General features: G+C 41.6%; 1 protein-coding gene across 1 annotated transcript in view; it reads left to right on the top strand.

Annotated features, from left to right (window-relative positions):
- Positions 1 to 26,933, top strand: part of LOC140476722 (cartilage matrix protein-like) — a 51,483-nt gene that overhangs the window by 21,223 nt on the left and 3,327 nt on the right. The window contains exons 2-8 of the mRNA XM_072569541.1: positions 10,526 to 10,669; positions 13,991 to 14,560; positions 17,092 to 17,214; positions 19,479 to 19,601; positions 22,111 to 22,524; positions 24,409 to 24,561; positions 26,545 to 26,637. Coding sequence (XP_072425642.1) covers positions 10,526 to 10,669; positions 13,991 to 14,560; positions 17,092 to 17,214; positions 19,479 to 19,601; positions 22,111 to 22,524; positions 24,409 to 24,561; positions 26,545 to 26,637 — 1,620 coding nt within the window. The remainder of the gene's footprint in view (positions 1 to 10,525; positions 10,670 to 13,990; positions 14,561 to 17,091; positions 17,215 to 19,478; positions 19,602 to 22,110; positions 22,525 to 24,408; positions 24,562 to 26,544; positions 26,638 to 26,933) is intronic.

Raw genomic sequence — 26,933 nt, forward strand, 5'->3', positions numbered from 1 at the left:
AGTAGCTCTGTAACAATGTAAAAACAATTGTCCTAGAGAGAAATTGACCATCAGCCAATCCTGACAAGCCTAAAGAATCATTTCAGCAAATCCTGTGAACAGGGATCACTGAACTGCCTTCTCGGTCTTTCCCTCCAACCATAACACCAATGTTTCTTTGGTGCCTGTTCATGTTCTTCTGTATGTGTATTATAAGGAGGTTAGAGTTTTAATTATCAGATTTATCTGTTCATTATTGTTTACCTGTAGCTAGAATCTATTTATTTGTAGTAAAACATTTCAATTTTGTGATGACTCTGGAAATAGCAAAGTTTGATTTCTAGTGCATTATCACAATGAGAAATGACAATTTTCATTTTGTGTATCTGTCTGATCATGTTGACCTTCTGCTTTCTTCCTTGCTGTCAGCTAGTTAGCCCTAATTTCGAAAAGCTTTCTTCTGGCAATCAGCAGTAGTTCGTGGAGCTTACTATTTCCACACTCTCTGTTAATCCTTTTTCTAGCGTCACGGAAATCATAACATTGGCTATCATTAGTCCTGGCAGTGTGTGAATCGGCCATAATAGTCTAGTTTAGCAACACGAATCTCCACCCCATCTTAAAGCAAAAACGGACTGAGCTTTACCTCAATGGAATAGTCAGCTCCACAAACACAACGAGAATTTTAAAAAGTGGTTTTTGCATCTGGAAATTTGCCCGCCTTACTCTAACCAACCGAGTGCAGCAGCATCATTGGATAAGGTTTTCGCTTTCAGAGTGGTTTCAGAACTCAGCTCTTGGTCCAACGTGTAACTGGGTTCCGAGGTCTGGATCGATTCACGCTGCAGCAGGTACGAAGTTACATATTTACCCTTTCTTTTCAAATCAAACAATAGCTGGATAATTGTTGGGGGACCTGTAATGTTCTGTCACACAAAAAAAAACTGGTTGTTTTCTCTGAAATATTTCCAGATTGTTTCCAATGAAAGGCTAGATTTTTCACCCCACCCTGTCTTTAAATTTTGTGGCTTTTCTTCTCGAAGAAATTGATTTTATGGGTTTCTAGATTTGCTGCGCTGCAATAGAAGTAATTGTAATGTTCAAGTTAAACTCTTGCCAATTCCAAACCCTCTCTCCAGAGAGCCCACTGGGCGAGGGGCTACACCACAGGAATCAAACACCGGGAACAGTCGAATATTTCTTGATTCACATTCTGTTAGCTTACAGCACAATCAGGTATCCTGCTTTGTTGAAATGTTTTAAATAAATGGGAACGTTAAATACTTTGCCAGGTCAGAGTTTGCGGAAATAATGATCGAGTGATCTCCAACAATGTGGATCTGATCCCAACGGGATATCTGAGACTGTTTGGAATTCTAGTCGGTGGAATGGTTAGAATTTTAATATCTGTAATCAGAAGGAGTACATTTAAGATCATTGGGAAACGAACAAGAGGGGCATTGCGGAGAATTTATGCCAAAACCTGGCGTTGTGTTCAGCAGTGAACTGCCTGGAGAGGTGGTGGAAGCTGATTCAGTCATAATGTTCAAAACAAGAGTTGGATAAATAATTGCAGGAGGAAGGGGAGTTAATTGCTCTGCTCTTTTGAAGAGCTTGCACAGGCAGGGTGGGCCAAATGACCTCCTTGGGTGGAGTCTTAACTAAATAATTCCAGGTATTTGTAAAACCTCCAGGGCATGAGGGAGGTTTTGCTAAATCTATACAAGATACTAGTCAGACCAGAGCAGTTTGGGCCCCTTATGTGAAGGAAGATATACTGGCATGGGGGGGCAGTCCAGAGAAGGTTGACTGGGCTGATCCTGGACATGGAGGGACCGTCTTATGAGGAGATTGGTCTTTACTCGTTGGAATATAGAAGAATGAGAGGAAATGAATATATATAAAAGAATGGGAGGGTAGATATAGGAAATTGTTTTTCCTTGCAGAAGAATCTAGGAGCAGAGAGCATTGAGTCATAGAGTCGTAGAGAGATACAACACAGAAACAGACCCTTTGGTCCAACTCATCCATGGTCATCAGATATCCTAAATGAATTTAGCTCTTGGGCCCTATCCCTCTAAACCCTTCCTATTCATACACCCATCCAGATGCCTTTTAAATGCTGTAATTTTACCACTTCCTCTGGCAGCTCATTCCATACATGTACCACCCTCTGCTGAAAAGGTTGGCCCTTAGGTTCCTTTTACATCTTTCTCCTCTCACCCCAAACCTATGCCCTCTAGTTCTGGACTCCCCCACCCCAGGGAAAAGACCTTGTCTATTTATCTTATCCATATCCTATAAGGTCACCCCTCAACCTCTGATGCTCCAGGGAAAATAGCCCCAGCCTATTCAGCCTCTCCCTGTAGCTCAAACCCTCCAATTCTTGTTTTGAATGTTATGACTGAATCAGCTTCTGCCACCTCTTCAGGCAGTTCACTGCTGATCACAACACCAGGTTTTAGCATAAATTCTCCGCAATGCCCCTCTTGTTCATTTCCCAATGATCCAATCATCCAATTCCTACAGTGTGGAAACAGATTATTTGGCCCAACAAGTCCACACCGATCCTCCGAAGAATAAACCACCCAGACCCATTCCCCTACCCTATTACTCTACATTTACCCCTGACGAATGTACCAAACCGACACAGCCCTGAACACAATGGGCAATTCAGTATGTCCAATTCACCTAACCTGCACATTTTTGGATTAAGAAGTTGCACTCAGAGGGGGAGTGAATCTGTGGAGTTCTTTACAGCAGTGAGCTTTCAAGGCTGGGTCATTCAGTACATTCAAGGCTGAGATAGACAGATTTTTAATCAGTAAGGGGAATCAGGGGCAATAGGGCAAAGGAAAGAAAGTGGAGTTGAGGATTATTAATCAGCTATGATCTCATTGAATGGTGGAGCAGACTTGATGGGCTGAATGGCCTACTTCTGCTCCTATGTTTGTGACTGGGTTAAAGTTACTGTGCTGTAGTAAGGTAAGCTATGTAATTTTTGGCAGTGCATCCTTAACAGTTTTTTTGACCAGCTTAGTACACATTTAGTGGTCTGCTGAGCAGGAATGCTGTGCAAAGTGTGTCCCCCTCAATAAGCCCCTTGCACCCACTCCCAGAGACATTGTGGTGCCAAGCAGTTGAAATCCTGTGCATGTTTGATGATCGGGCAGTGTCAGCGCACCACAGGCTTGTGAAGCTCAGGAATACATCAGCCACCAGTGTTGCTGCTCTAAACCAGCCATAGAGGTTTACAGCACAGAAAAACCTTTACCCATTGTGTCCACACTTCTCAAAAACAACCACCTAACTGCTCTAATCCCATTTTCCAACACTTGGCCCATACCTTGTACAATTATATGCACAATGCACAATTATATACATTGGAATGCTATCAGGGTTTGTGTCTGTACCAGGCTGACACACAGGGAGTCCAGATTCCCATCAGCCTCTGGGTAGTATGTGTTGGGGTTGACAAAGTTGTGTTGCCCATGTTGGATTTAGGTCACCCCAGCATCATTTAAGTTGGAGGAAGGATACCAAAAAATGATGAATTTGAAGTTGAGGGATATGAATACGGAGCTATGGTGTGAGGGTTAAGGAAAAAAGTCACTAATGTCACTGGGCCAGTAATCTAGAGATCCGGACTACTGATTGGGAGATTGTAGGTTTTTTTAATTCATTCACAGGGTATGGATGTCTCTGGCTAGGTCAGCATGTATTGCCCACCCATAATTGTCCAGAGAGCAATAGAATGTCAACCACATTGCTATGAGTCTGGAGTCACATGTAGGCTAGAGCAGGTAAGGATGGCAGATATCCTTCCCTAAAGGGCATTAGAGATTAGATTCCCTACAGTGTGGAAACAGGCCCTCAAGCCCAACAAGTCCACACTGACCCTCCGAAGAGCAACCCACCCAGAACCATTTCCCTCTGCCTAACACACCTGACACTAAGAGCAATTTAGCATGGCCAATTCGCCTGACCTGCACATCTTTGGACTGTGGGAGGAAACTGGAGCACCCGGAGGAAACCCACACACAGACACAGGGAGAATGTGCAAACTCCACACATATAGTCACCCAAGGCTGGAATCGAATCTGGGTTCCTGGCGCTGTGAGGCAGCAGTGCTAACCACTGAGCCACCGTGCCATCCCAGGTGGGATTTTAGTGAACCAGGTGGGATTTTCCTGACAATCGGCAATGGTTTCATGGTCATCATTGGACTCCTAATTCCAGATACTTGTTGAATTTAAACTCCACCATCTACCGTGGCAGGATTCATACTCAGATACCCAGAACGTCACCAGGTTCTCTGGATTAATGTTCTAGCCAGTATATCACTTGACCACCACCTCTAATTCAAAGCATTAAATAAATTTGGAATCAAAATAAAACACATCAGCAACAGTGACCATGAAATTATTGGGTTGTTATAAGATCAGATCTGGTTTACTAATCCCTCTAGGGAAAGGAAATCTGCCATCCTCGCCTGGTCTGGCCTACTTGTAACTCCAGACCTACGGCGATGTGGTTGACTTGTAACTGAAATAACTCCATAGAGGCCGGTATCCCATCACCAAATCCCCCTTTATTTACATGTGGAGAGCCCTTGACACTGATCCAGGTCCCTTAGTGGCAGCTCTCAGAGTGAACAGAACCTCTGACACTCCTGTCAGCCAGGGGTCCCTGATTGGATCAGTTAACAGCCCCAATCAGGGAATCATTAATAAGAAAATAACTATTTATTTTAATTGAACTATTTTTAAACAACAACAAAACAGAAACAAGAATTGCTGATTTATAACTAAATAACCTTCGAAACGCATGACTATTTACAGCAGATACGTGGGAACACTATTACCTGAGAGTTTCTCTCCATCCGAATGGAAAGATATCACTGCTCCTTCTAACCATGGTTCCTGGATGTTCAATAGCATTGCTATGACTGAATTACTATCACTTATATTGCAGACCACATTTGGAATATTGTGAGCAGTTTTGAGCCCTGTATCTAAGGAAGGACATGCTCTGGAAGAGGGTCCAGAGGAGGTTTACATGAATGATTCCAGGGATGAAGGGCTTAGAATATGAGGAACAGTTTAGGATGCTGGATCTGTCCTAAATAGAGTTTAGAAGGATGAGGAGAGATCTGACTGAAATTTACGGAATACCGGGAGGTCTGGATAGAATAGATGTGAAGAATACTTTTCTACTAGTCGGAGAGACTAGGACCCGAAGGCACAAACTGAGAGTGAAGAGTTGACCCTTTAAATGAGGAGGAAGTTCTTCAGCCAGATGGTGTGGAACGCATTGCTACAGAGGGCTGTGGAGGCATCATTGAGGGTTTTTAAGACAGGTTCTTGATTTGTAATGGGATCAAGGGTTACGTGGAGAAGGCAGGAGAATGGGGTTGAGAAACACATAAGCCATGACTGAATAGCAGTGCAGACACAATGGGCTGAATGGCCTAAATTCTACTTTTTTCTTGTATGGCCTTTTGGAACTCCTTGCTGTTAATGTTCTGGGGGTTACCATTGATTATAAACAGCTGGATCTGTTATATCCCTCACCAACCTGACTTGGAAATATTTCACTGGATCTTCACTGTCGCTGGGTCAGAATCCTGGAATTCTCTTACCAAGGGCATTGTGGGCCAAGCCACAGTATGGACTGCAGAAGTTCAAGAAGGCAGCTCACCCCCACCTTCTCAAGGGATTATTAGGGACAGGCAATGAATACTGGGCCCAGGCTTCTGCATCCCATTAATGAATTTTTTAAAATCTTAAACTATCTGTTTCTAAAATGCCCATGCACATAGATACAGCCACACAAAGAGACAAGAGAAGGCCCATGTCTTTACAGTGGGGAAAGTAAAAGAAAGAGAAAACAATTCTGACCCCAGTTTGATTAACGCACATTGAATCACTTCCTTCCCCTTCCTTCCTGCTCAGACCATGATGTTTCCATAGCGATGCTATCTTTCATTCACTGATTGGGCATTTCCCCCTTTCAGTGCTTCTAAAGGTGGTTTTTCACCCTAATCCTTTCAACAGGCAATTTGCTCTTCCTAGTTACTTGCCAAGCGAGAAGAGTTACTGGGAGATTTTCTGCTACTTTCTGTCTGTGAAACATTCACAGTTGTGCTTGTAATTAAAGGCAGGAGTGCAGCTTAATGGGTCCACAGGGTTTCTGTTTCAGGAGAAGAGGTTGAACCACCAGCAGGTGACAATTGACGCAGCCTTTAAGGAAATTCACAGACTAGATCTTCAAAAATAAAGAGTTCTAATCTTTCATGAAGGAGAGAAATTTTTAATGGGATTCGATTATCCATAGTGTCACTAAAATCTAGCTGGGTTACAGAGAAATTAGTGACTGCACCTTGATGTGCTCTGGGGAGTATTTCGCTATCTTTAACTGTTCATTCATTTTACCTCATGATAATTTTGAATATTAGAATATAAATTGCAAGCATTTTGTAGATTGTTTTCCTTTCCTGACAATACACAATAAACTTCTGCAGACTGTTCAAAACTGGAAGTTGTGGCTTTACTCTCTTAATAAGTACCTAGGATTTCAAAAAACTGTTGACTTTAGACAAAAATGTTACTGGGACCTAAACAGACTGTAATATAAAATTGGGGGCACACCCAGGACTGTAACAAATGACTAAAAACCTCATCACACTAACCCTCCCAAAAAGGAACTTAGAAACATTCCCCACCTTTCTCCATAGTTGTTAAGTCCAGATGCTTATTCAATTTTCTTTTGAAATCAACAATAGACAATAGACAATAGACAATAGATGCAGGAGTAGGCCATTCAGCCCTTCGAGCCTGCACCGCCATTCAATATGATCATGGCTGATCATTCCCAATCAGTATCCTGTTCCAGCCTTATCTCCATAGCCCTTGAGTTCACTATCTTTAAGAGCTCTATCCAATTCTTTCTTAAATGAATCCAGAGACTGGGCCTCCACTGCCCTCTGGGGCAGAGCATTCCACACAGTTGAATTGCTTCTACCACATTCTCAGGCAGTACATTCCAAAGCATACAATTCATTGTATAAAAAAAGTTCTCATCTCGCTTTCAATATTTTTCCTAATCATTTTGAAAGCACGTTCTCCAGTTATCGACCCTTCTGCCAATAGGTAACCATTTCTCTTTGTCCAGATCCTCAGGACTTTGAACAGATCTGTCAAAATGATGATAGTGATTTCACTGTAGCGTCACTGGATATTAATGGTAATGGTGACTATGAAAAATCTCAATGATTTATTTTAAGCAAAACTCCTGTCTGGTTCATTCATTTCCTTGAGGGAAGGAAATCATCTGTATTGACCTGATTTGGCCTATATGTGACTTGATCCACAGCAAATGTGTTTGGCTCTTAACTAACTCCAGGCAATTAGGGATGGGCAATAAATGCTGAGTTTGCTGGTGACATCCCACGTTCCATGAAAGAATAAAGGAAATCTCCCCTCTCCATCTAAGGAGAGCCTTCCCAACCAGCTTCTCTGGTCTCTCCTTGTAACTAAAGTCCCTCATCCCTGGAACCATTGTTGTGAACCTTTTCTTCATTGTTTCTGTAAGGATCTTGGATTAGAACTCTATGGATGACTGCAAAACGGAGCAGCCATACACCTGTCTTTTCAGCTACACCATGTATTTGAAGTTGTTTGTCGGTTCGCTGAGCTGGTTGGTTATCTTGTAAGCTTTTCATCACCCTTCTGGGTGACATCTTCAGTGCTGTGTAGCCTCTTGTGAAGTGCTGTCATTGTGGTCTGCCCAGAATTTATACGGTTCTGTCTGTCATGGCAGGTGGTTCTGGTTCTGTTTTTGTACTGTAAATGGGATCGACTTCAACGTGTTTGTTTATGGCACCAGTGGATGAATATCAGGCTTCCAGGAATTCCCTGAGCTTCTCTTTGTTTAGCCTGTCCCATTATCATGACATTGTCCCAGTTAAACTGGTGTCTTTCATTGTCAGTGTATATTAATATGAGGGAGGATTGGTCATGTCATTTTGTTGCTAGCTAATGCTCATGTATTCTGCTGCTAGGTTTCCTGCCTGTTTGTCCTATGTAATTTTCTCAGAGTTGCTGCACGGTGTTTTATACATCACATTCATCATGCATGTTGTGGGTATGGAGTCTTTTGTCCTGAATAGTAGCTAGCGACGTGTGGCTGTGGGTTTGAGTGCTGTCATTATTCCCAGAGGGCATAAAGTCTCATTGTTAGTTCTGAGACGTTTCTAAATGTAGGATAGGGTGGTCAGTGTGTCGAGGGGCACAGTGTCTTCTTGGTGTTGTTTGTATGCCAGGCTTCGGCAGATGAAGCTGCTAAGGTACCCATTATTGGCAAAAACTTTGTATAGGTGTTCCTTTTCTTTTACGTGGAGTTCTGGGATGTTGCAGCGTACTATAGCTTGTTTACGCAGGATCTTGACACAGCTCTGATTGTGCACATTGGGGTGGTTACTGTTGTAATTAAGGATCTGGTCTGCATGTTTGGCCTTTCTATACACTCTGGTAAGGAATTCCCCATTGTTTGTCAAAGAACAGGAGTTGGTTGTTGTCCTGTTCTTCTCTGGTGAACCTGATCCCGGTGAGTATGGTATTGATGAGATGGTGTGTACTTTCCAAATTGGACCATTCAATGATAACAAAGGTATCGTCCACGAGTCTGATCCATAATTTGGGCTGGATCATTAAACTGTCTGAGTAGACACCCCAGGCAATCACTCCACTCTGGGAGGAGACATTCCCTCACATCACAGTTTTCAGTGATTATTCTGCAACAATGTATCCTGGTTTGAGACTGCCCAGCTGGTAGAAACATCTCAACATCTACTCTGTCACACCACCTCAGAATCTTGTACATTTCAATAAAATCAGCCCTTTGGTGAATAAAGGTCTAACTCATTCAGCTACTCTTGACAGATAGTGCAACGAAACATTATTCCTGAAATCTTCCAATGAGTAGGGACCTTGCTAAAGCCCTTGCTGATTTTCCTTGTTTTTATTTTATTCTTTTATCAATTTTCTTACGGAACTGGAAACTGAGAATTGTAAGCTAACAATGACTCTTGGACTGTGAGTAACAGCTTGTGTTAAAACGAGAAAAAGACCATAGAATCGTAAATGAAAAGCTTTTGTTTAATTGTGAGGCCAGCCCTGGAAGTTATTTGCAGATTGGTTCCTGATCAAAAGGTTCTACAGATGTGGCATCATCCGGTAAGAGCATTACATGTAAACAGATTGACTGAAGTTGTTTATTAATGCAGCCAGTCCTTGGGAATTGGTTACAGCAAATTTGGAATGGACCTTATGCCCTAACAGATGGTAGATATTAAATGAGAACTGGGACCTGATGGAGGGGAAGGTCAGTCTGTCAGGGAGAGGACAGCATTTGAATTGAGTTTTGGATCGTGTTTTCTCTGATTATTGATGCTACAGCTTGAAGATTTGAAAGTTCCATAACTAACCTCCCACAAGCATCTCTTAGTCATTCAGAGAATAGAAAACCAAGCTAGATGTATTCCTGCCTTTATCTGGGTGAACTGTAAAATCGACCATAATTGACATCTTCAGATAATCAACCAAGGAACCATGGCTCAAGCCTGTAGAACAATACATTTTGGAACCCACTGAAGCAATGTGTGTGTGTGTGTGTCTGATATCAAAGGTTTTTGGGTTTTAGCATCAACCAACTACATGACTTTGTCGTTTAATCTTACACTACCAAAGTTATTATATTGTTAATAAATTACAATGTTTTTTATTCTAAAATACAAACTGGTGTCAAAGATTGACTATTCACACAGTTCGGGATTGTTTATTCAAAAACTCTAATGAGGAACCATTGGGGTCAATTTTAAGGATCTTTGAATGCTTTAATGTTACCGTGTTGCTGATTTGGTTCAGTTGTCTTTCTCCATGTCATTACAAAATAGAATAAAATAGAACAGTAATGTATTACCATTTGCAAAAGGTACAGTGAAAAGTGTTTAAGTCGCCATACTCTGGTGCCTATATTAATAACAGAAATCATATATTAAAAATAGACAAAGGGCAACCTTGTTCAATTCATGGCTCATGGGTTCCCAAGGTCAAGGAAAAGACAACCTATACTCTCTGGAGTTAGAAGGATGGGAGGTGATCTCATTGAAATTTATCAGATCCTGTGAGGACTTAGTAGAATAGATGGTGACTGTATGTCCCCCACCCCTCCACCACCCACCAACTGGAGAGTCTAGAAACTGGGGGCATTATCAAGAGATTAACATTTGGGACTGAAATGAGGAGGAATTTCTTCACTCAGAGAGCGGCAGACCTTTGGAATTCTCTACCTCAGAGGGTTGTGGAGTGTTCAGTATTGACAGCAATAGATGGGTGTGCATTTTGTGAATTTGGGATGCAGGGAAAACTGTAAGACTTAGCTGGAGCCAATGAAGTTGAGCACTGATGTTACTGAAGAAGCTCGAGGTGGGAATAATGGCTGACTTCCCTATTCTTAATGTTCGTCTGTTCTTATAACTCCTCAGGTATGAAGATGACACCGCGAAATATCTTTCTCCTGCTTCTTTTGGAAATTGCACTGTTGAATGTTGCATTGGCCAGAAAAACACAGCATGCAAAACAATCCAAAGTGAGCACAGGGGATGAAATCGCAGCGCAACAATATGTTGGTGAGTACTGGCAGATAGCTCAAAACAACAGATCACACAAATTAGCACTAAAGCATCTCGGTAAGGAAAAGGGACCATATCAAAAAACTGTGAGTGAGTTAAATAAGCAGCAACAACTAATCTTCCATCCATACCTCCTGCAGGTAGCACCTCTGGGAAGAAAGTAGAATTCACATTTTGAGTCTGGTGACTCTTCACCTGAATGACAAAAAGCTAGGTGGGAGGGACAGATAGTGCTGAGGAAGTGGGAAGATTGCAGAAGAACTTGGAAAGGCTAGGAGAGTTGGCAAAGAAGTGGCAGATGGAATACAGTGTGGAAAGTGTGAGGTTCTGCACTTTGGTCAGAAGAATAGAGATGTGGGCTATTGTTTATGTGGCAAAAGCTTCAGAAATCTGAAGCACAAAGGGACTTAGGAGTCTGAGTTCCCTAAAGGAAAACATACAGGTTCAGCTGGCAGTTAGGAAGGAAAATGCAATTTGTGATTCATGGACGAGGATTCCTAAATCACTTTGTGTTGTAGCGTTCTGCAGTCTTTCTCCATTTAAGTAATATTCAGCTCCTCCAATCCTCCTACCAGAATGCATAACTTCACATATCCCCACATTACATCTGCCACACTTTTACCCACTCACTTAACCTGTTTATATTTCTCAGCAAACTCTTTGTGTAATACTTATCACTTGCCTTCCCACAAATTTTTGTGTCATCCACAAACCTGGCTATCCTCATCCACATTCCTGATGAAGGGCTTACACTCAAAACATCGATCCTCGGATGCTGCCTGACCTGCTGTGTTTTCCAACACTTTTTGACTCTGATCTTCAGCACTTTATCCTCGTAATTTATATATTGAAAGTAATGGTTATTACTGATCCCTGTGGCATATGATTGTTTACAGGTTGCCATCCTGAAAATGTCCACCTTATCCCATTTCTCTGTCTCCTCTTAGTTAGCCAATCCTCTATCCTTAATGTTGTTTGTCCTCTTGTTTTTGCTGCTAATGGTAGCACAGTGAGTATGCTATGATCTGGAATGTATTCCAGCAGGATTCTGGAATAGTCAGTGATTTTAACAGATGACAACAGGATCCGATGGTATTTTCCAGCCAAATCTGCTGAACGATGACCAAACCATTGTCTGTCATATCCTTTCATGCCTGCGTCCTTTGCTGTAAGGGAGTGGAGTTGGGAACCATGCCAGGGGAACAGTCAGGATGAGAGAGCGTTATGGAGCAGACCAAATCCCCTCAAGATATTTAAGAGGGTAGCCTAGACCCTAAGTTTTTCTTATTTTAAAGGTAGGTGTGAAGTGGATATTCCAGGTGTGATGCAGCTGGTCAAGCCAGTTGGCTTTAAGCAAAACTGTATTTATTTAAACACTACACTTAAAACATGAACAAAGGGAAGCAGAATTTAGAATAACTTAAGATTTAGATTACCTACAATGTGGAAACAGGCCCTTCGGCCCAACAAGTCCACACCGACCCTCCGAAGAGAAACCCACTCAACTATTGGAAAACTTAACCGACCCGATACAGTAACATCCCATAGACACACCTTTGATAAAAAGGTAAGTTCAAGCACAGATTCTTACTGGCAGGAAAGAACAATTTCCAGCAAGACATTTTAGAAGAAAGTCAGAGGAATTCTTCACTGAAGCTTATAATTCCCCCGGACTCTCACATCTTGTGATTGCTACAGCTAAAACAAACTAGAAAAACCTGAACTGGGAGAACTGACCACTCCCCTTCCATTGATGAAACAGACCCTTCGGCATCTCTGCCTTTACGACCTCTCTTCAAAAAAACCAAGGACAAAATAACCTTTTCAAAGCGACAGCATTGTCACATGAGAAAGTACCATTTCACTGGGGATGGCAACATCAGACACCGTGCATATGAGTGAATCAGTTGTTGGAGGAATGTCATGGAAAATGGAAGGTCAAAGGCTAGATGATGAAAGTGCAGCTGTGAATGAATTTGGGCTCACTTTTTCCAGGGGCTGTATGGATGGAGGGAAGGTTGGAGGTGTTGAAGGGGGCCTTAGATGCTTAAAGATGTAAACAGAGCTAAACTTGCCTATGATTGAAACTATGGTATTGTAAGGAGCAGATAGTGAGATCAAGGAGATGACTTTGAACATGTGCTGGGAGTTTCTCAGAGTGGATCAGAGGCCAGTAATCTCAGAGGAGTGAGAAGATGATGAGGTGACGTGAAGGCCGAAATCCTTGTGATAAGGTGTTGAAGGAGGAAAGGAGTGAAAGAAATCTCAATTATAAAATTTTTATTGTACTTGGGAGGACAGCACCAAACAACTACTGAATGAAACCATGGTTGGAATGGGACGATTTGATAGAAATTTTCAAGATATTAATGAGAACAAAAAAAGAGGTGATCACGAAAAAGTATTTTCACTGTTTGGAGGCATGGAGATGAGGTGTGGATCTTGATCTAGGAGCTTTAATCAAAACATGAAATTTCAGGAGTAAAATCAAGAAATTTGGAAACTTGGAATTCTCTTCATAAATGGCAGTTGATGCTAAATTTGTTGTCAGTTTTAAAATACATTGAGAGGTTCTTATCACCCAAAGTGATTAAGGGTTCTGGGGCAGGAAGGATGGTGATGTTATTGTGGATTAGCAATACTGAGGCCTGAAACCATTGCTCTGAGGACATGAGTTCAAATCTCACCATGGGCAGCTGGAATTGAAAACTTGTCTTGGAATTGATAACAACTATTGATTGTGCTTAAATTTAAAAAGACACTTCTAGTTCACTAACATCCCTCAGGGAAGCTAATCTGGCATCTGTACCTGGTCTGGCCTACATATGACTCCAGATCCACAGTGATGTAGTTGACTCTTAACTGCCCTCTGAAATGGCCTAGCAAGTCATTCAGTTCAAGAGGTAATTAGGGTTGTTCAACAAATGTTGGGCTTGCCAATTATGGCCTGTCCTGTGGAAGAATAAAGGAGGGTGTCTTCTAGATCAGCCATTGATGACAGAACACACTCAAGGAGTCAAATGGCCTGCTCCTGTGGTATTTACCCATGACAGAAGCTACAGGTCATTTTGCTATAAGTACATTTCGATAACACGAATTCGCTGTAACGCGATTGGGGACACTGTTTCTAAAGTGTGAACTTTTAAAACATGTATTGGCTGTGATGCAATTACATCGCCAATACTTTATGTGCTGTTTCTAAAATGCAATTTTTCTATAACGCAGAGTTGTATGACAAAGCAACCATCACTTAATAGAAGAACTACCTGTACTCCAATGCATTTTCTAGACTGTAAATATTGTGTTTTATTTTTACAGAGGAACGATGCGTTGGCAAGGCCTTAGACTTAGTCTTCATCATTGACAGTTCCCGAAGTATACTTCCTCCTGACTTTCAGAAAGTGAAGGAATTCATCAAAAACATCCTTAAATTCCTGGACATCGGTCTGGCCAAGACGAGAGTGGGCCTTGTCCTCTACGGAAGCACTGTCGAAAGTGTGTTCTCCCTCAACACCCACAGGAAGGTGGAGGACATGATGAGGGCAGTTGAGGAGATGGTGCACCTGGCAACTGGCACCATGACAGGGCTGGCCATTGAATACACGATGAACGTGGCATTCTCCACTCAGGAGGGGGCAAGGCCGTTCGATTGGAACGTACCACGCGTGGCAATTATTGTGACGGATGGGCGACCCCAGGACAAGGTGGCAGAAGTAGCAGCTCAAGCAAGAGACTCAGGAATTCTGATATTCGCCGTGGGTGTAGGGAGAGTCGATATGCAGACACTCCAGCTGATTGGGAGCGAGCCACATGAGAAACATGTGTTCTTTGTGCAGAATTTCAGCATGATCCAAACTCTCCTCTCTGAATTCCAAACCAAAATATGTGGTATGTTGGTGGTGGTGGGGGGTGGCGGGGAGGTGGGGTGGGAAACGGGATGGGAATAGCACCATTATGTTTCAAATGCACTGTTTAACTTTTAGCCATGTAGAGTGTTTTGTGGCCAATGGTCTCACCCTTAGCATCAGGAGGTTCCCAAGATTATGAGTTCACAACAAACATTTAGGCACAAAATGTAGACCGACAGTCCAGTGCATCACTGAGGGAGTGCAGGATTGCCAGAGGTGCTGTGTTTCAGTTGAGACATTAAACCTAAATGCTACCTGCCCTCTCAAGTGAGTGCAAAAGACCACACTATCTTAAACTGAGGTTCAAGTAGCAAGACTTCCAACTTGGGTCAAAAATTGGTCAAATACAGACAACAACAGAAGTCACGACAATTTTTGACTTTCAGAATGATGGCTTTTCCTGGTACTGCTATTGTTTTAAAAATATATCCAACTGACCTGGATATTGGATTACAGAATAAAATTTCAAAATTTGCCAATGGTACTAGCCTTGGAGATGTGGCAGACGGGGAGAATGATGCCAAGCAAGGCAGTGACAGACTGACAGAATGCGATTTGATACAGAGAATCGTAGAGCCATACAGCATGGAAACAGACACTTCGGCCCAACCCGTCCGTGCTGACCAGGTTTCTCAAACTGAACTAGCCCCATTTGCCTGTGTCTGGCCCATGTCCCTGGAAACCTTTCCTATCCATGTATCTGTCCAAATGCGAAGTGCTTCCCAAAGAGAGGGAGAGGTAATATACACTTAATGGCATGGGTCAAAAGAGTTTTATGGGTGTGTGGGATTAGTGGGTGCACGTATACTGATCTTTGAGGGTGCCAGCTCATATTGGGAGATTATTTGGCAAATCATGTGCTCTTTTAGGCTTCATATAAAGAGATGTTTAGTGCAAAAGCAGGCATGCTATGCTGAATGTTTATGAAACTCTCAATAGGCCACAACTCGAGTGTGGCACCTAATGTTTTTGGTCACCAACCTGAGGAGGGGTACTTGAGAGAGGGATGAGGACTTTTACCAGAACAGTCCCAGGGATGAGCGAATTTAGCTGAAGGATGAAGTTGGAGAATCTGAGCAGGTCCTCGGGTGAAGGTGAATGAGGGGAGACATGAGAGAATTGTTCCCAACTATGACAGATTTAGAGACATAAACAAAAATAATCCGTTTCCATTGGTTGCCATCCTAAGGACTAGGGTTGCAGATTTAAGACCTTGCATCAGAATATGATAAAGAAGATTTTTATTATAACAAATAGATTTGAAAAGATCTCAAACTCACTGCCTACAGGAGAGGTATTTTAGTGGAGGAAGGTGAGAATGGAGATAATGAATGATTCCAGAAGGAAATCATGAGCACTTGAAAGAGATAAACTTGCAGGACTACAGGGCTAAAGCCTGAGGTTAGGGACTGTCAGGATCACTGTAGAGAGAGCCAGCACTGACTAGATAGACAAATGGCCTATTTTTTGCATCAGTCTAAAGGATGGGTTTTAAGGGGTCTTGTGAACTCTGCTTTCAAAATATCACCAGGCAAAGAAGGATAACCATGCAACCATGAGTAAGCATTGGCTGATGATAGACTGGGTAAAAACAATGACTGCAGATGCTGAAAATCAAATACTGGATTAGTGGTGCTGGAAGAGCACAGCAGTTCAGGCAGCATCCAACGAGCAGCGAAATCAACGTTTCGGGCAAAAGCCCTTCATCAGGAATAAAGGTACAGGACGTTACACCTCAGAAAGCTGACCAATAAGAGCCAAGCAACTCACTCATTCCGACAGTGCCACCTGGAGCAGTGGTCGTTGCTGAAACTGCAGCAAGGCCGAGAGGAGGTAATGTCAAATTGCATTATAAGCATTCAGGAGTCCTTTTAGGAAGATTGGTGGAAGAGGTGCTGTAGAAATGCAAGTTCTCTCAGTGAATTAACTTTGAGAAGGGACTGCATGAAAGTCCAACTTACCCACGAGCAGATATTGATAAAATCTTTGGAAGTTTACTGGCCCACTGTTTTGCCTTTAAATGGAATCCAGCTCAATGAAACCCTTTGAAGTTTCATTCACTACAATTGATGCATCTTCACCTAGCTGTACTTGTCACTATTGTGAAGAATTCCTTCAGGATAATTTCCTAATGTCAATCATTTAGCAGTGATTTCACACTAATTGAAAGGAGTAATCTGTCCTGGTCAAAATAGAAGGTAATGCACAGGGTTTGCTTATGCAGGAAGTGTAGATAAATAGATTAATGCAGCACCAAAGGAGGCTATTTGGTCCATTGAACCTGTGCCAGCTCTCTGAAACAGCTATCCAATTCATCCCACACGTCCCTCCTCCAGTATAACACGGCCTTCTGCTTTAATTTTAATCCTTGGAAAAGTTCCTTTTGAATCAGCTTCCCACACCTTTTCAAGAACAACATTCCACATCTCTTCATCTTCCCCTCGTGGTCTTTCGTCATGTACCTTTGAGAAATATTTCACTAACGATAAACCTTTCTCTTTTTGTGCACAGATACGGATCTCTGCGGAGTGATTGGCCATGGATGTGAACAGATATGTGTCAACACACCAGGGTCTTTCATTTGCAAATGTAAAAAAGGATTCGTCCTCAACAGTGATCAGAAAACCTGCCGAAGTAAGGCCAGTTGGTGTCATAGTTTAAATCGCTTTGACCATTTGAAGGAATGTTTTTTAAACACTTTCATGTGAAATAGGTGTTGCATTATAGGCCAGTGTTTAGTCGGCAATGACCGAGTATTATCACAACACCATTAATCCAGAGAAGTAGGTCATTTTCTGGGGCCCTAGGTTCGAATCCACCTAGATGGTGGAATTTGAATTCAATAAAATCTGGAGTCTAATGAGGACCTTGAAATCATTGTTGATTGTCAGGAAGAACACATCTGGATCACCAATGCCCTTGAGGGAAGGAAAACTTCCATCCTTACCTGGTCTGGTCTACATGTAACTCCAGATCCACAGCCAATGTGGTTGATTCTTAACTGCCCTCTGGGCAATTAGGGATGGACAATAGATGCTGGCCCAGCCAGCAATGCCCACATCCTGTGAATATATAAAAAGCCTGTCCTAGTCGTAGCTGAGAATGTGATGGTGAGGTTCAACAGTGTTAAAGAAGGTTACAATCAGATCTGAAGGGTTAAAGGGGACAGCATAGTGTGTCCGATGCCTTGCAGTGCTGCTTGTTACCCCCTCAAAGAATTCTAATAGATTTGCCAGGGGTGTGACCTTTCCTTCCTGAAGTCAGGCTGCCTCTGCTTGATCATATCATTTATTCTGAAGTGCTCTACTATTATATCCTTTATATTAGAGTGTAATGAAATATTAATAACAGATATTTAACTAACTGGCCTACAGTAACCTGCTTTTTGTTACCGACCCCTTTTTAAAAGAGGGGGATTATATGGTGCTTTTCCAGAATCTAAAGATTCCTGGAGAATTACTATCACTCTTTCTGTAGCTATTTCCTTTGATGTGGAGGTGCCGTTGTTGGATTCGGCTGGGGGAGGGGGAACAAAGTCAGAAAACACAAGCTTTCGGAGCACTGCCTCTTTGTCAGGTGAAGTTCATCTGAATGAAAGCTTGTGATTTCAAACAAACCTGTTGGACTATAACCTGGTGTCGTGTGACTTCGAGCTATTTCCTTTAATAATCTAGGATGCAATCCATCAGGTCCAGGGAATTTGTTAATCTTTTGCCCCATTTGTTGCCCTTATGTTTATTATTGAATTTAGTTCCTCGCATCCTTTGCCTCTTCATTATTTAATATTTCTGGAATTCTTTGGTGTCTCCTATATTAATAAATAAAAATCAAGTCCTCTGTCTTTTTTCGTTTCCCTATTATTGATTCTCCAATGTCATCCTGTGAGGGGCCTACAGTCACTTTTCCTACTCTTTTTTACTTATTTAAGAAAGCTCTTGTTTTCCATCCTAATATTATTTGCTGCTTTATGCTGAAGGTTTAATTTCTGCCTCTTTATTATTCATTTAGTTATCTTTTGTTGATTTTGAAAATTTTCCCAATTTTTCTGGGTTAACTCTAAGGTTTGCCATACTCTATATTTTTCTTCTTTCAATTTGATGCTAATCAGCTTCCCTGGTTAACCATGGTTGGCTTATCCCTTTCTTAGAAACCTTCTTTTTTATGGGAATATACCTTTATTGTGAGTCATGAACTATTTTATTGAACGTTTGCCATTGTTCATCAACCATCTTTTTTTGATAAACTCCTTTCCCCCTCCAATCAGACCAGCTCTGTCCTCATTCCCATGTTATTATCGTTATTTAAGCTTAATTTCCAACCAGCACTTTTCCCTTTCAAACAATGCTAAATGTTATGATCACTATTTCCTTGGGGATCCTTTACTCTGACATCATTTCTTAAACCTGCCTCGATACACATCTATAGATCCAAGAAAAGCCTTATCCTGGGTCAGATTCATAATATATTATTCTAAGAAATTCACTTACAAATTATTCCTCATGGTTATCTCTGCCAATCTGAATATTCCAATTTACAGCAAGATTAAAATCACCATGATTGGGTTTTTTCACATGGCATTATTATATCCTGATATATTTTCTGACACACCCTTGAGACCTAACCTGTTGGAATCTTACAGACTTCTATCAGCTTAACCAGACCCCCAGTTCGAACTGAAAAGTCTAAATGACTTGTATATGCTTAACATAAAGTACCTTGCCTGTAGGGCACTTGTGGTGTGGTGGTAGTGTCCCTACCTCTGAGATTGGAGACTTGGGGGCAGGCCTAATAATATCTCTGAGCAACTTGATTTAAAATATCTGTAGTACTGGGGGAAAAAAAGAGTAACAGCTGCTTTAAATTAACACAATTCAATACGTTCTTTGTTCTTTTTACAGGAATTGATTTCTGTGTCCAGGCCAGGCACAACTGTGAACATGAATGTGTGAGCACGGAGGATAGTTATCTCTGCAGATGTCGGAAAGGATATAAACTTCACCCCGATGGCAAGACATGTCTGCGTATGTCCCTCAGCAACTATTCACTCTCACAACACACCATTTCATCTTCTTCTAGACCCTGTCTCATAACAAGCCAAATTCCTTTTTATTCCAATCCAAACAATGTATTTAGGGTGGCTCAGTGGTTAGCACTGCTGCTTGACAGCGCCAGGACCCAGGTTCAATCCCACCATCAGTCTGTGTGGAGTTTGCAAATTCTCCCGTGTGTGCTTTGGTTTCTTCCCACAGTCCAAAGATGGGCAGGTTAGATGGATTGGCTGTGCTAAATAGCCCATAGTGTCCAGGGATGTACAAACTAGGTGGGTTAACTGTGGGAAATGCAGGGTTACAAGGATGGGGGATGAATCTGGGTGAGATGCTCTTTGGATGGTTAGTGTGGACTTGACAAGCCGAATGACCTATTTCCATGCTGTAGGGATTCAATGATGTAGAAACAGTCATTCAATCATCATTGACAGGAAACACTAAATTAAACAGATATGCTTGATGAAACTTGCCCAAATCACAATCCCAGAGTCAGTTGTGCACCACATACATCGGAGACTCATTGTTTGGGAATTACAAGGAATCAAAATGGAATGCAGGTAGCAAAATGCTGGATTGTTAATCAAATAAGTGATGCAGATCAGCAAACTTGATTGGTTGAGTATTCGCAGGCGACCTCCATTCTGTAGGTTTACTGTCACTATACAGATAGTTTCAGTCAACCTGCACAGGGACATTCCTCCACACCTCTGTAGTGGTTGGGACATGAATACAGGTCCTCAGGTCTCAGAGTATGGGACACCACCACTGTGTCACAAGAGTCATCGAGTCATACTGCATGGAAACAGACCCTTCGGTCCAACTAGGCCATGCTGAACATAATCCCAAAGCTAAACTAGTCCCTTCGGCCCATATACCTCCATACCTTTCCTATTCACGTCCTTATTTAAGTGTCTTTTAAACTTTGTGATTGTACCCACATCCTCAGGAAGTTCATTCCACACACAAACCACCTTCTGTGTAAAAGAATTTGTCTCTTGTCTTTTTTAAATCTCTCTCCTCTCACTTTAAAAATATGCCCCTACTCTTGAAAGTTCTCATCCTAGGGAAAAGACACCGACCATTAATCCTATTGATATCCCTCATAATTTTATAAATCTCTATAAGGTCACCTCTCAACTTCCTATGCTCCAGTGAAAGATGTTCCAACCTATCCAGCCTTTCCTTATAACTCAAACCTTCCATACCTGGCAACATCCTGTTAAATCTCTTCTCAAACCTTTCTAGCTTAATAATATCCCTTCCTATAACTGGGTGACCAAAACTGGACACAGCCTTCCAGAGGAAGCCTCACTAATCCCATTGTTATGCTCCAGCTTCTCTGCATATTACCACATCTCAGAGATGTCATTACACTTCTCTGGAGCAGGTAGGTTTTGAACCTAGACCTCCTGACTCAGAGAGCTGGATACTACTCCTACACTACAAGAGCCCCTTATCATTTTGTATTCATTTGTGAATGGCTCATCACTTTAACTGGATAAATAACCATCTGAGGTAAGCCTGAGATCTCTTAGCATTGTGTAACCTCACATTGATCATTATTGGAGTTGTAAAGCCATTGCTGTGCAGTGTCTCTATGAGAGCTCTTATTTTGGGGAAGCTGGAAAAGAAGAAAGGAGTACCAGGATAGATTAAAAGTAATGGACAGGGTCTCATCAGTTAGGACTGAAGGCCTCTTTTTGTGTTGTAGCTTCATTAGATGTTTCTATTAAAACTGCTCAGAGATGGTATCTCACACATCTCTGCAGTAGGTGGGGCTTGAACCCACACCTCTAGGCTCAGAGAGAGGGTCAGTTTTGCTATACCACAAGAGACCCTCTAGCCTCTCGATGTAGTGATCCAAAATTGGAGTCTGCCTGGTTAATTGGACATTGAATTGTTGATGAATCTGTATGAAGTGGGGACATAACTGAGTTCCTCTATATAGGCACATTAATACACCAAACACATTTGTAACAAACAATATAACGATTAGGCTCCAATGTTCTTTCTATCACTGTCTGGATATCTGTGTTGTACCAACTTACCACAATTCCAGTCAATTTGTCAAGAATGTAATTAATCTAATCAATAATTCCAGCCAATTTGTCAAGCATGATTTCCCTTCCATAAATCCATGCAGACTTTGTCCAATCTCGTCACTAGGTTGAAAGTAAGAAGACCTTGATTTTGCAATAAAATGTGATCAATTCTACACACACAACGGTGCCAGCTTTTTATTAGCTTATACTTTATTCTATTTCAATTATTTTGTCTCTAACTTGTAAATTCTTAAACTTGATTTATTTAATCGTCATTACAATTTAGCACTTTCTGCCACAATGCTTTCTCAAGAAACCATTTTTAAAAAATACCGATCTGCACAAAAGTTAAATAGCGTATGTTAACTTTTGTTTAAGATTGGGTTTATCGGTGTGTGATACCCCCACATTCTGTTTAATGTTTTGTTTGGATGCTGTAGAGTGTATCCATGGAGCTATGGATCTTGTCTTCTTTATTGATGAATCCAAAGGCCTTGGAACAAATCATTTCCGCTCAGTGAAACAGTTTGTTAACAGCATCGTGGATGGCTTGGAAGTTGCACCAAATGCAACTCGAGTGGGTCTGGTGCAGTATTCCTCTAAGGTCCGGAATGAGTTTCCTCTCCGACGCTACAGCACTGTCAACCAGGTGAAGGCTGCAGTGAGTCGAGCTAAATCCATAGGCCAACAGCCCACAGGAGGACGCCCTCGGAGACAGATCTTTAAAAACAGCTTCAAGGTGGCCGAAGGAGCTCGAGCCCTTGCAGAAAACATTCCGAGGATAGCGATCGTGCTCACTGATAGCCGGCAACAGGCTGATGTTGTGGAATGGGCGACTGAAGCAAAGCAGACTGGTAATGCACATTTTACACCATGCAAAGAATCTCCCACAGAATCGTATAGCTTACTTTTGTACATTGTCTTGACGTACAATCGCGCATTTTAGTCATAAAGTTCAAGGCCACTCTAGAAAACCTAAGCTCTGGTGCCAGTGGAGTGCTGCCTAAGGCCCCTTGGGTGGACATCGAAAGTCTCAAAAGGCAATTTTCCAAAAAGTAGCTGCTGAGTTCTTCACAGTGCCCTGGCCAATGTGTGTCTCTTAGTGAGCACCACTAAAACAAACAGATTACTGCTCATTATCACATTGGGATCCTGCATAAAGCCACTCGTGTTCCAGCACAAGCCTTCATATGTCCTGCAGGGCATTGAAAGGTTGTGAAGTGCCCTCTATAAATGCAACTCTTTTTTCTTTAAGGCAGAAGTAGGCCATTCTGTTCTTCAGTCAGGCCATTTAAGGACATAATCTTCTATTTTAACTTGATTAAATTTTAATTATTTAGGAATACTGGTTTTCAGTTACAGATAAAAGGACATTGTAACAAAGCAATAATTTTATCCATATATGTAGCTCAATGACATGGCTAAAGTCTCAAATTGCAATATAGCGACTGCTGCAGTGTTTATTATTAGGGCATTTAATCAAAGTCCTGTCTGTCTATTCAGATCAGCACAAAAGATGCTGAAACATAGTAGCACGGGGCTATTTAGTGCCTCAGGTCTTTTTCCCCTTTAATGGGATTATGGCCAATCTGCTACAGGAACTGTACATTCTCATCACTGTCCCATGATTGTCTATGAGAGCTGTTGAATAAGGGTAGATAATATTGTAAATTGGGTAGATGAAATTGGAAAATCACATCAAGATATTGATTAAGTGAGTGGGCAGAACCATTGCAAAAGGATTTCAATGTAGGCCTATGTGAGGTAATGCGCTTTGGACCTTGAAAGCATAGGATAAATTATTTTCTATATAAAGCTAAACATCTCAACATCTGCAGAAAATTGGGTTGGTTCTAGGTACTTAGATCATTATGAGGTCAGGGAACTTGATGACTGCAAATGGTGACTGAAACCAAATCAATTGTTAATTTTTAAGTCTGAGATTGATAGATTGTCATTCACCAAAGGGATTCAGGAGTGCTGTTTTATTTTTAATATTTAAGAGACACAGCAGCCAATTTACACATACAAAGTTCTCAAACAGTAAAATCATAATTATCAATCCTTAGTGATATTGATCGATGACTAAATAGTGGCCAGGACACCTGCCTAATTCTAATGTGCTGTCATCTTTCAGAGGCTGAAGCTAAGAAAAGCTGCAGTAAGTAGTTAACTTGCACAGTTACACCACCTTACTAATGCTTGATTTGTGGCCTTTACAAAAGATTGAAAATGAATTGCAAGTTGAGTGCACTATTGAACAGGCACTAGGCAACTAACTCATGAATCTGAAATTGACCAAGTGTCTTCATTTCAGTTGTATCATCAAATCAAAGCATTCAGTATGGGGCCAGTCCAGACACCACTTTGGTTGGAGTCCTTTTCTCTTTGGTAAACTCTTTACCTATATGTGTCCCCATTACACAATTGTCCACCACTTTCCTTGATCGACAACCAAGGACAAGATGTTCTTCAGAATTCCACAGCACGGGATGCCATTTGGCCCATTATCACTGTGCTAGCTCTTTGAAAATGCAATCCAATTAGTCCTTCTCCTTGTACTTTCCCCAAAATCCTGCAAAGCTTTAAGTTTTTATCTAATTTTCTTTGGAAGTTATAATCACATCTGCTTCCAACACCTGTTCAGTTGGTGTGCTTCACATAATAACCCACTCTGTGGCTCTATAGTGCATTGAAGGTGAAGAGGAACAACATACTCATGGGAACTGTCTCAACAGGTATCAATATATTCGCTATTGGAGTTGGCAAGGCAACTGAAGAACAGCTACAACAAATTGCTTCATTGCCACATGATGAATACCTGCATTACACAAAAGACTTCAGGACCATGGGTGAAATAGCAGAAACAGTCAAACTACAAATTTGTCAAGGTACTTAAGTAACATGTATTGTAATTTCTGTGGGAATTCCCTCCAAGGGAAAATTAAGTCAGAATAATTCCTGTCATGTATAGAGTGGGAAGAATTCTGAAGTCAGTATTAACATTGTGACATTAATTCAACTGAAATACAGCATATAGCTCTTGACCCAATTAGTGTCATGTTTCGGTACCATTTGTTTCTAGGTGCAATTGGTGGCAAGGTTCAAAATATCTGGAAGGGAAGAATTTTGCAATTTCAAGTAGCAGAACAGAAACAGACCCTACAGTCCAACTCATCCATGCCAACCAGATATCCTAAATTAATCTAGTCCCATCAGTCAGCATTTGGTCTATATCCCTCTAAACCCTTTCTACTCATATACCCATACAGATGCCTTTTAAACGCTGCAATTGTAGCTGCAATTTATCAAATTGGGCAGCTCATTCCATATACACATTCTCTGCATGCAAAAGTTGTCCCTTTTAAATTTTTCCCCCCTCACTTTTAACCTATGCCCTCTAGCTTTGGACTCTCCAACTCACAGGAACATCTTGGCTATTCATCTTATCCATGCCCATTATGATTTTATAAACCTCTAGGGTTTATAGAGGTTTCCCTGGCTCCAGGGAAAACAGCCCCAGCCTATCCCTATAGCTCAAATTTCTGCAACATTCTTGTAAATCTTTACTGCACCCCCTTTCAAGTTTAACAATGTATTTCGTATAGCAGGGAGACCAGAATTGCACACAGTATTCCAAAAGTGGCCTAACCAATGTCCTGCATGGCTGAAACATGACCTCCCAACCATTCCCTCCGTGACTACCTGGTCAGGTCCACACCCCCCAACAACCCACCCTCCCCTGCCACCGCAGGAATTGCAAAACCTGCACCTACACCTCCCCCCTCACTTCCATCCAAGGCCCCAAAGGACCTTTCACATCCACCAACGTCACTTATTGTATCCGTTGCTCCTGATACGGTCTCCTCTACATTGGGGAGACTGGACGCCTCCTAACATCTCCAGGCCACCTGCATTAATCAACCACACCACCCCATGGCCCAACATTTCAACTCCCCCTTCCACTCTGCCAAAGGACATGCAGGTCTTGGGCATCCTCCGCCACTCCCTCACCACCTGAAAGAAGAACGCCTCATCTTCCACCTCAGAACACTTCAACCCCAGGGCATCAATGTGGACTTCACCAGTTTCCTCATTTCCTCTCCCCCACCTTACCCTAGTTCCAAACTTCCAGCTCAGCACCGTCCTCAAGACCTGTCCTACCTGCCAATCTTCCACGAATTTAAGGAACACATTAAGGAATAAGTCACCTGTTTTAGCTGTTTAGTTAACATCTATTGATAAGACTGCTAAGAAGAATGAGCGAATGCAAATGTTTAGGAAAAAGTAAGGACTGTAGATCAGAGTCAAGCGTGTGGTGCTGGAAAAGCACAAACAGGTCAGGCAGCATCCAAGGAGCAGGAGAATCAACGTTTTGGGCATAAGCCCTTTGTCAGGAATTCATTCCTGACAAAGGGCTTATGCCTAAAACATTGATTCTCCTGCTTCTCGGATGCTGCCTGACCTGCTGTGCTTTTCCAGCACCACTCAATTCTGAATACACAAGTTTGAAATAAACCAGATACAGCTCTGCCAACTGACAAACTTTGAAGTGGAAACTGGATAAACAAACACTGAGATTCGAGTGTCTGCAAGATTGCTGTTGAGTGTAAAAGGGTAAAATCTTTATTTGATATTTGTAATAAAACCCTTTCAAATTGTTCCTATATCTGTGTTTTCTCCTTCCTTTCATGTAATAAACTTTTTTAAAAGTACATTGATACCTCCATGTGACTATCACAATTGATCACTGCAGTTTGCAAAATCTAAACTTATGGTCTATCAAGTCAGACCTCACTCTGGAATCAGACTTGTCTAGTATGAAACTCTACACAGTAAGAATGAAATTAATAAGTGTACACAAATTATTACAGGAACTCCATCACTTGGTGATCAATGCAAATGTGAAGCAATTGTGTTGTTCCAGATTCAAGCTAAAGAAGAAATACGGACATTAAACCAGAAATATATCCTTTCAATGTAATGTGCGACAGTACTTTAAAAAAAAATTTAATTTCCTTCACAATGCAAAATAATGACCTAGATTTATTCTGAGTGTCTGTAAGTACGTGTAGATTAATTTCATTTTCTCAATATTCTGGTGGCCATAGGCACTGGGAATGTTGTTATCGCAGTCTATTAAAAAAAAGGGCAGGGAGGGAGACACATTGACATTTAAGTAATTGGCTGCGCTATTGCCCGAGTCAGAAGGTTCTGGGTTCAGGTCTCATTCAGAATTTTTGCAGTGCAGAAACAGAGTCCA

This window comes from Chiloscyllium punctatum, chromosome 5, assembly GCF_047496795.1.
Source record: "Chiloscyllium punctatum isolate Juve2018m chromosome 5, sChiPun1.3, whole genome shotgun sequence".
NCBI classification, from domain to species: Eukaryota; Metazoa; Chordata; class Chondrichthyes; order Orectolobiformes; family Hemiscylliidae; genus Chiloscyllium; species Chiloscyllium punctatum.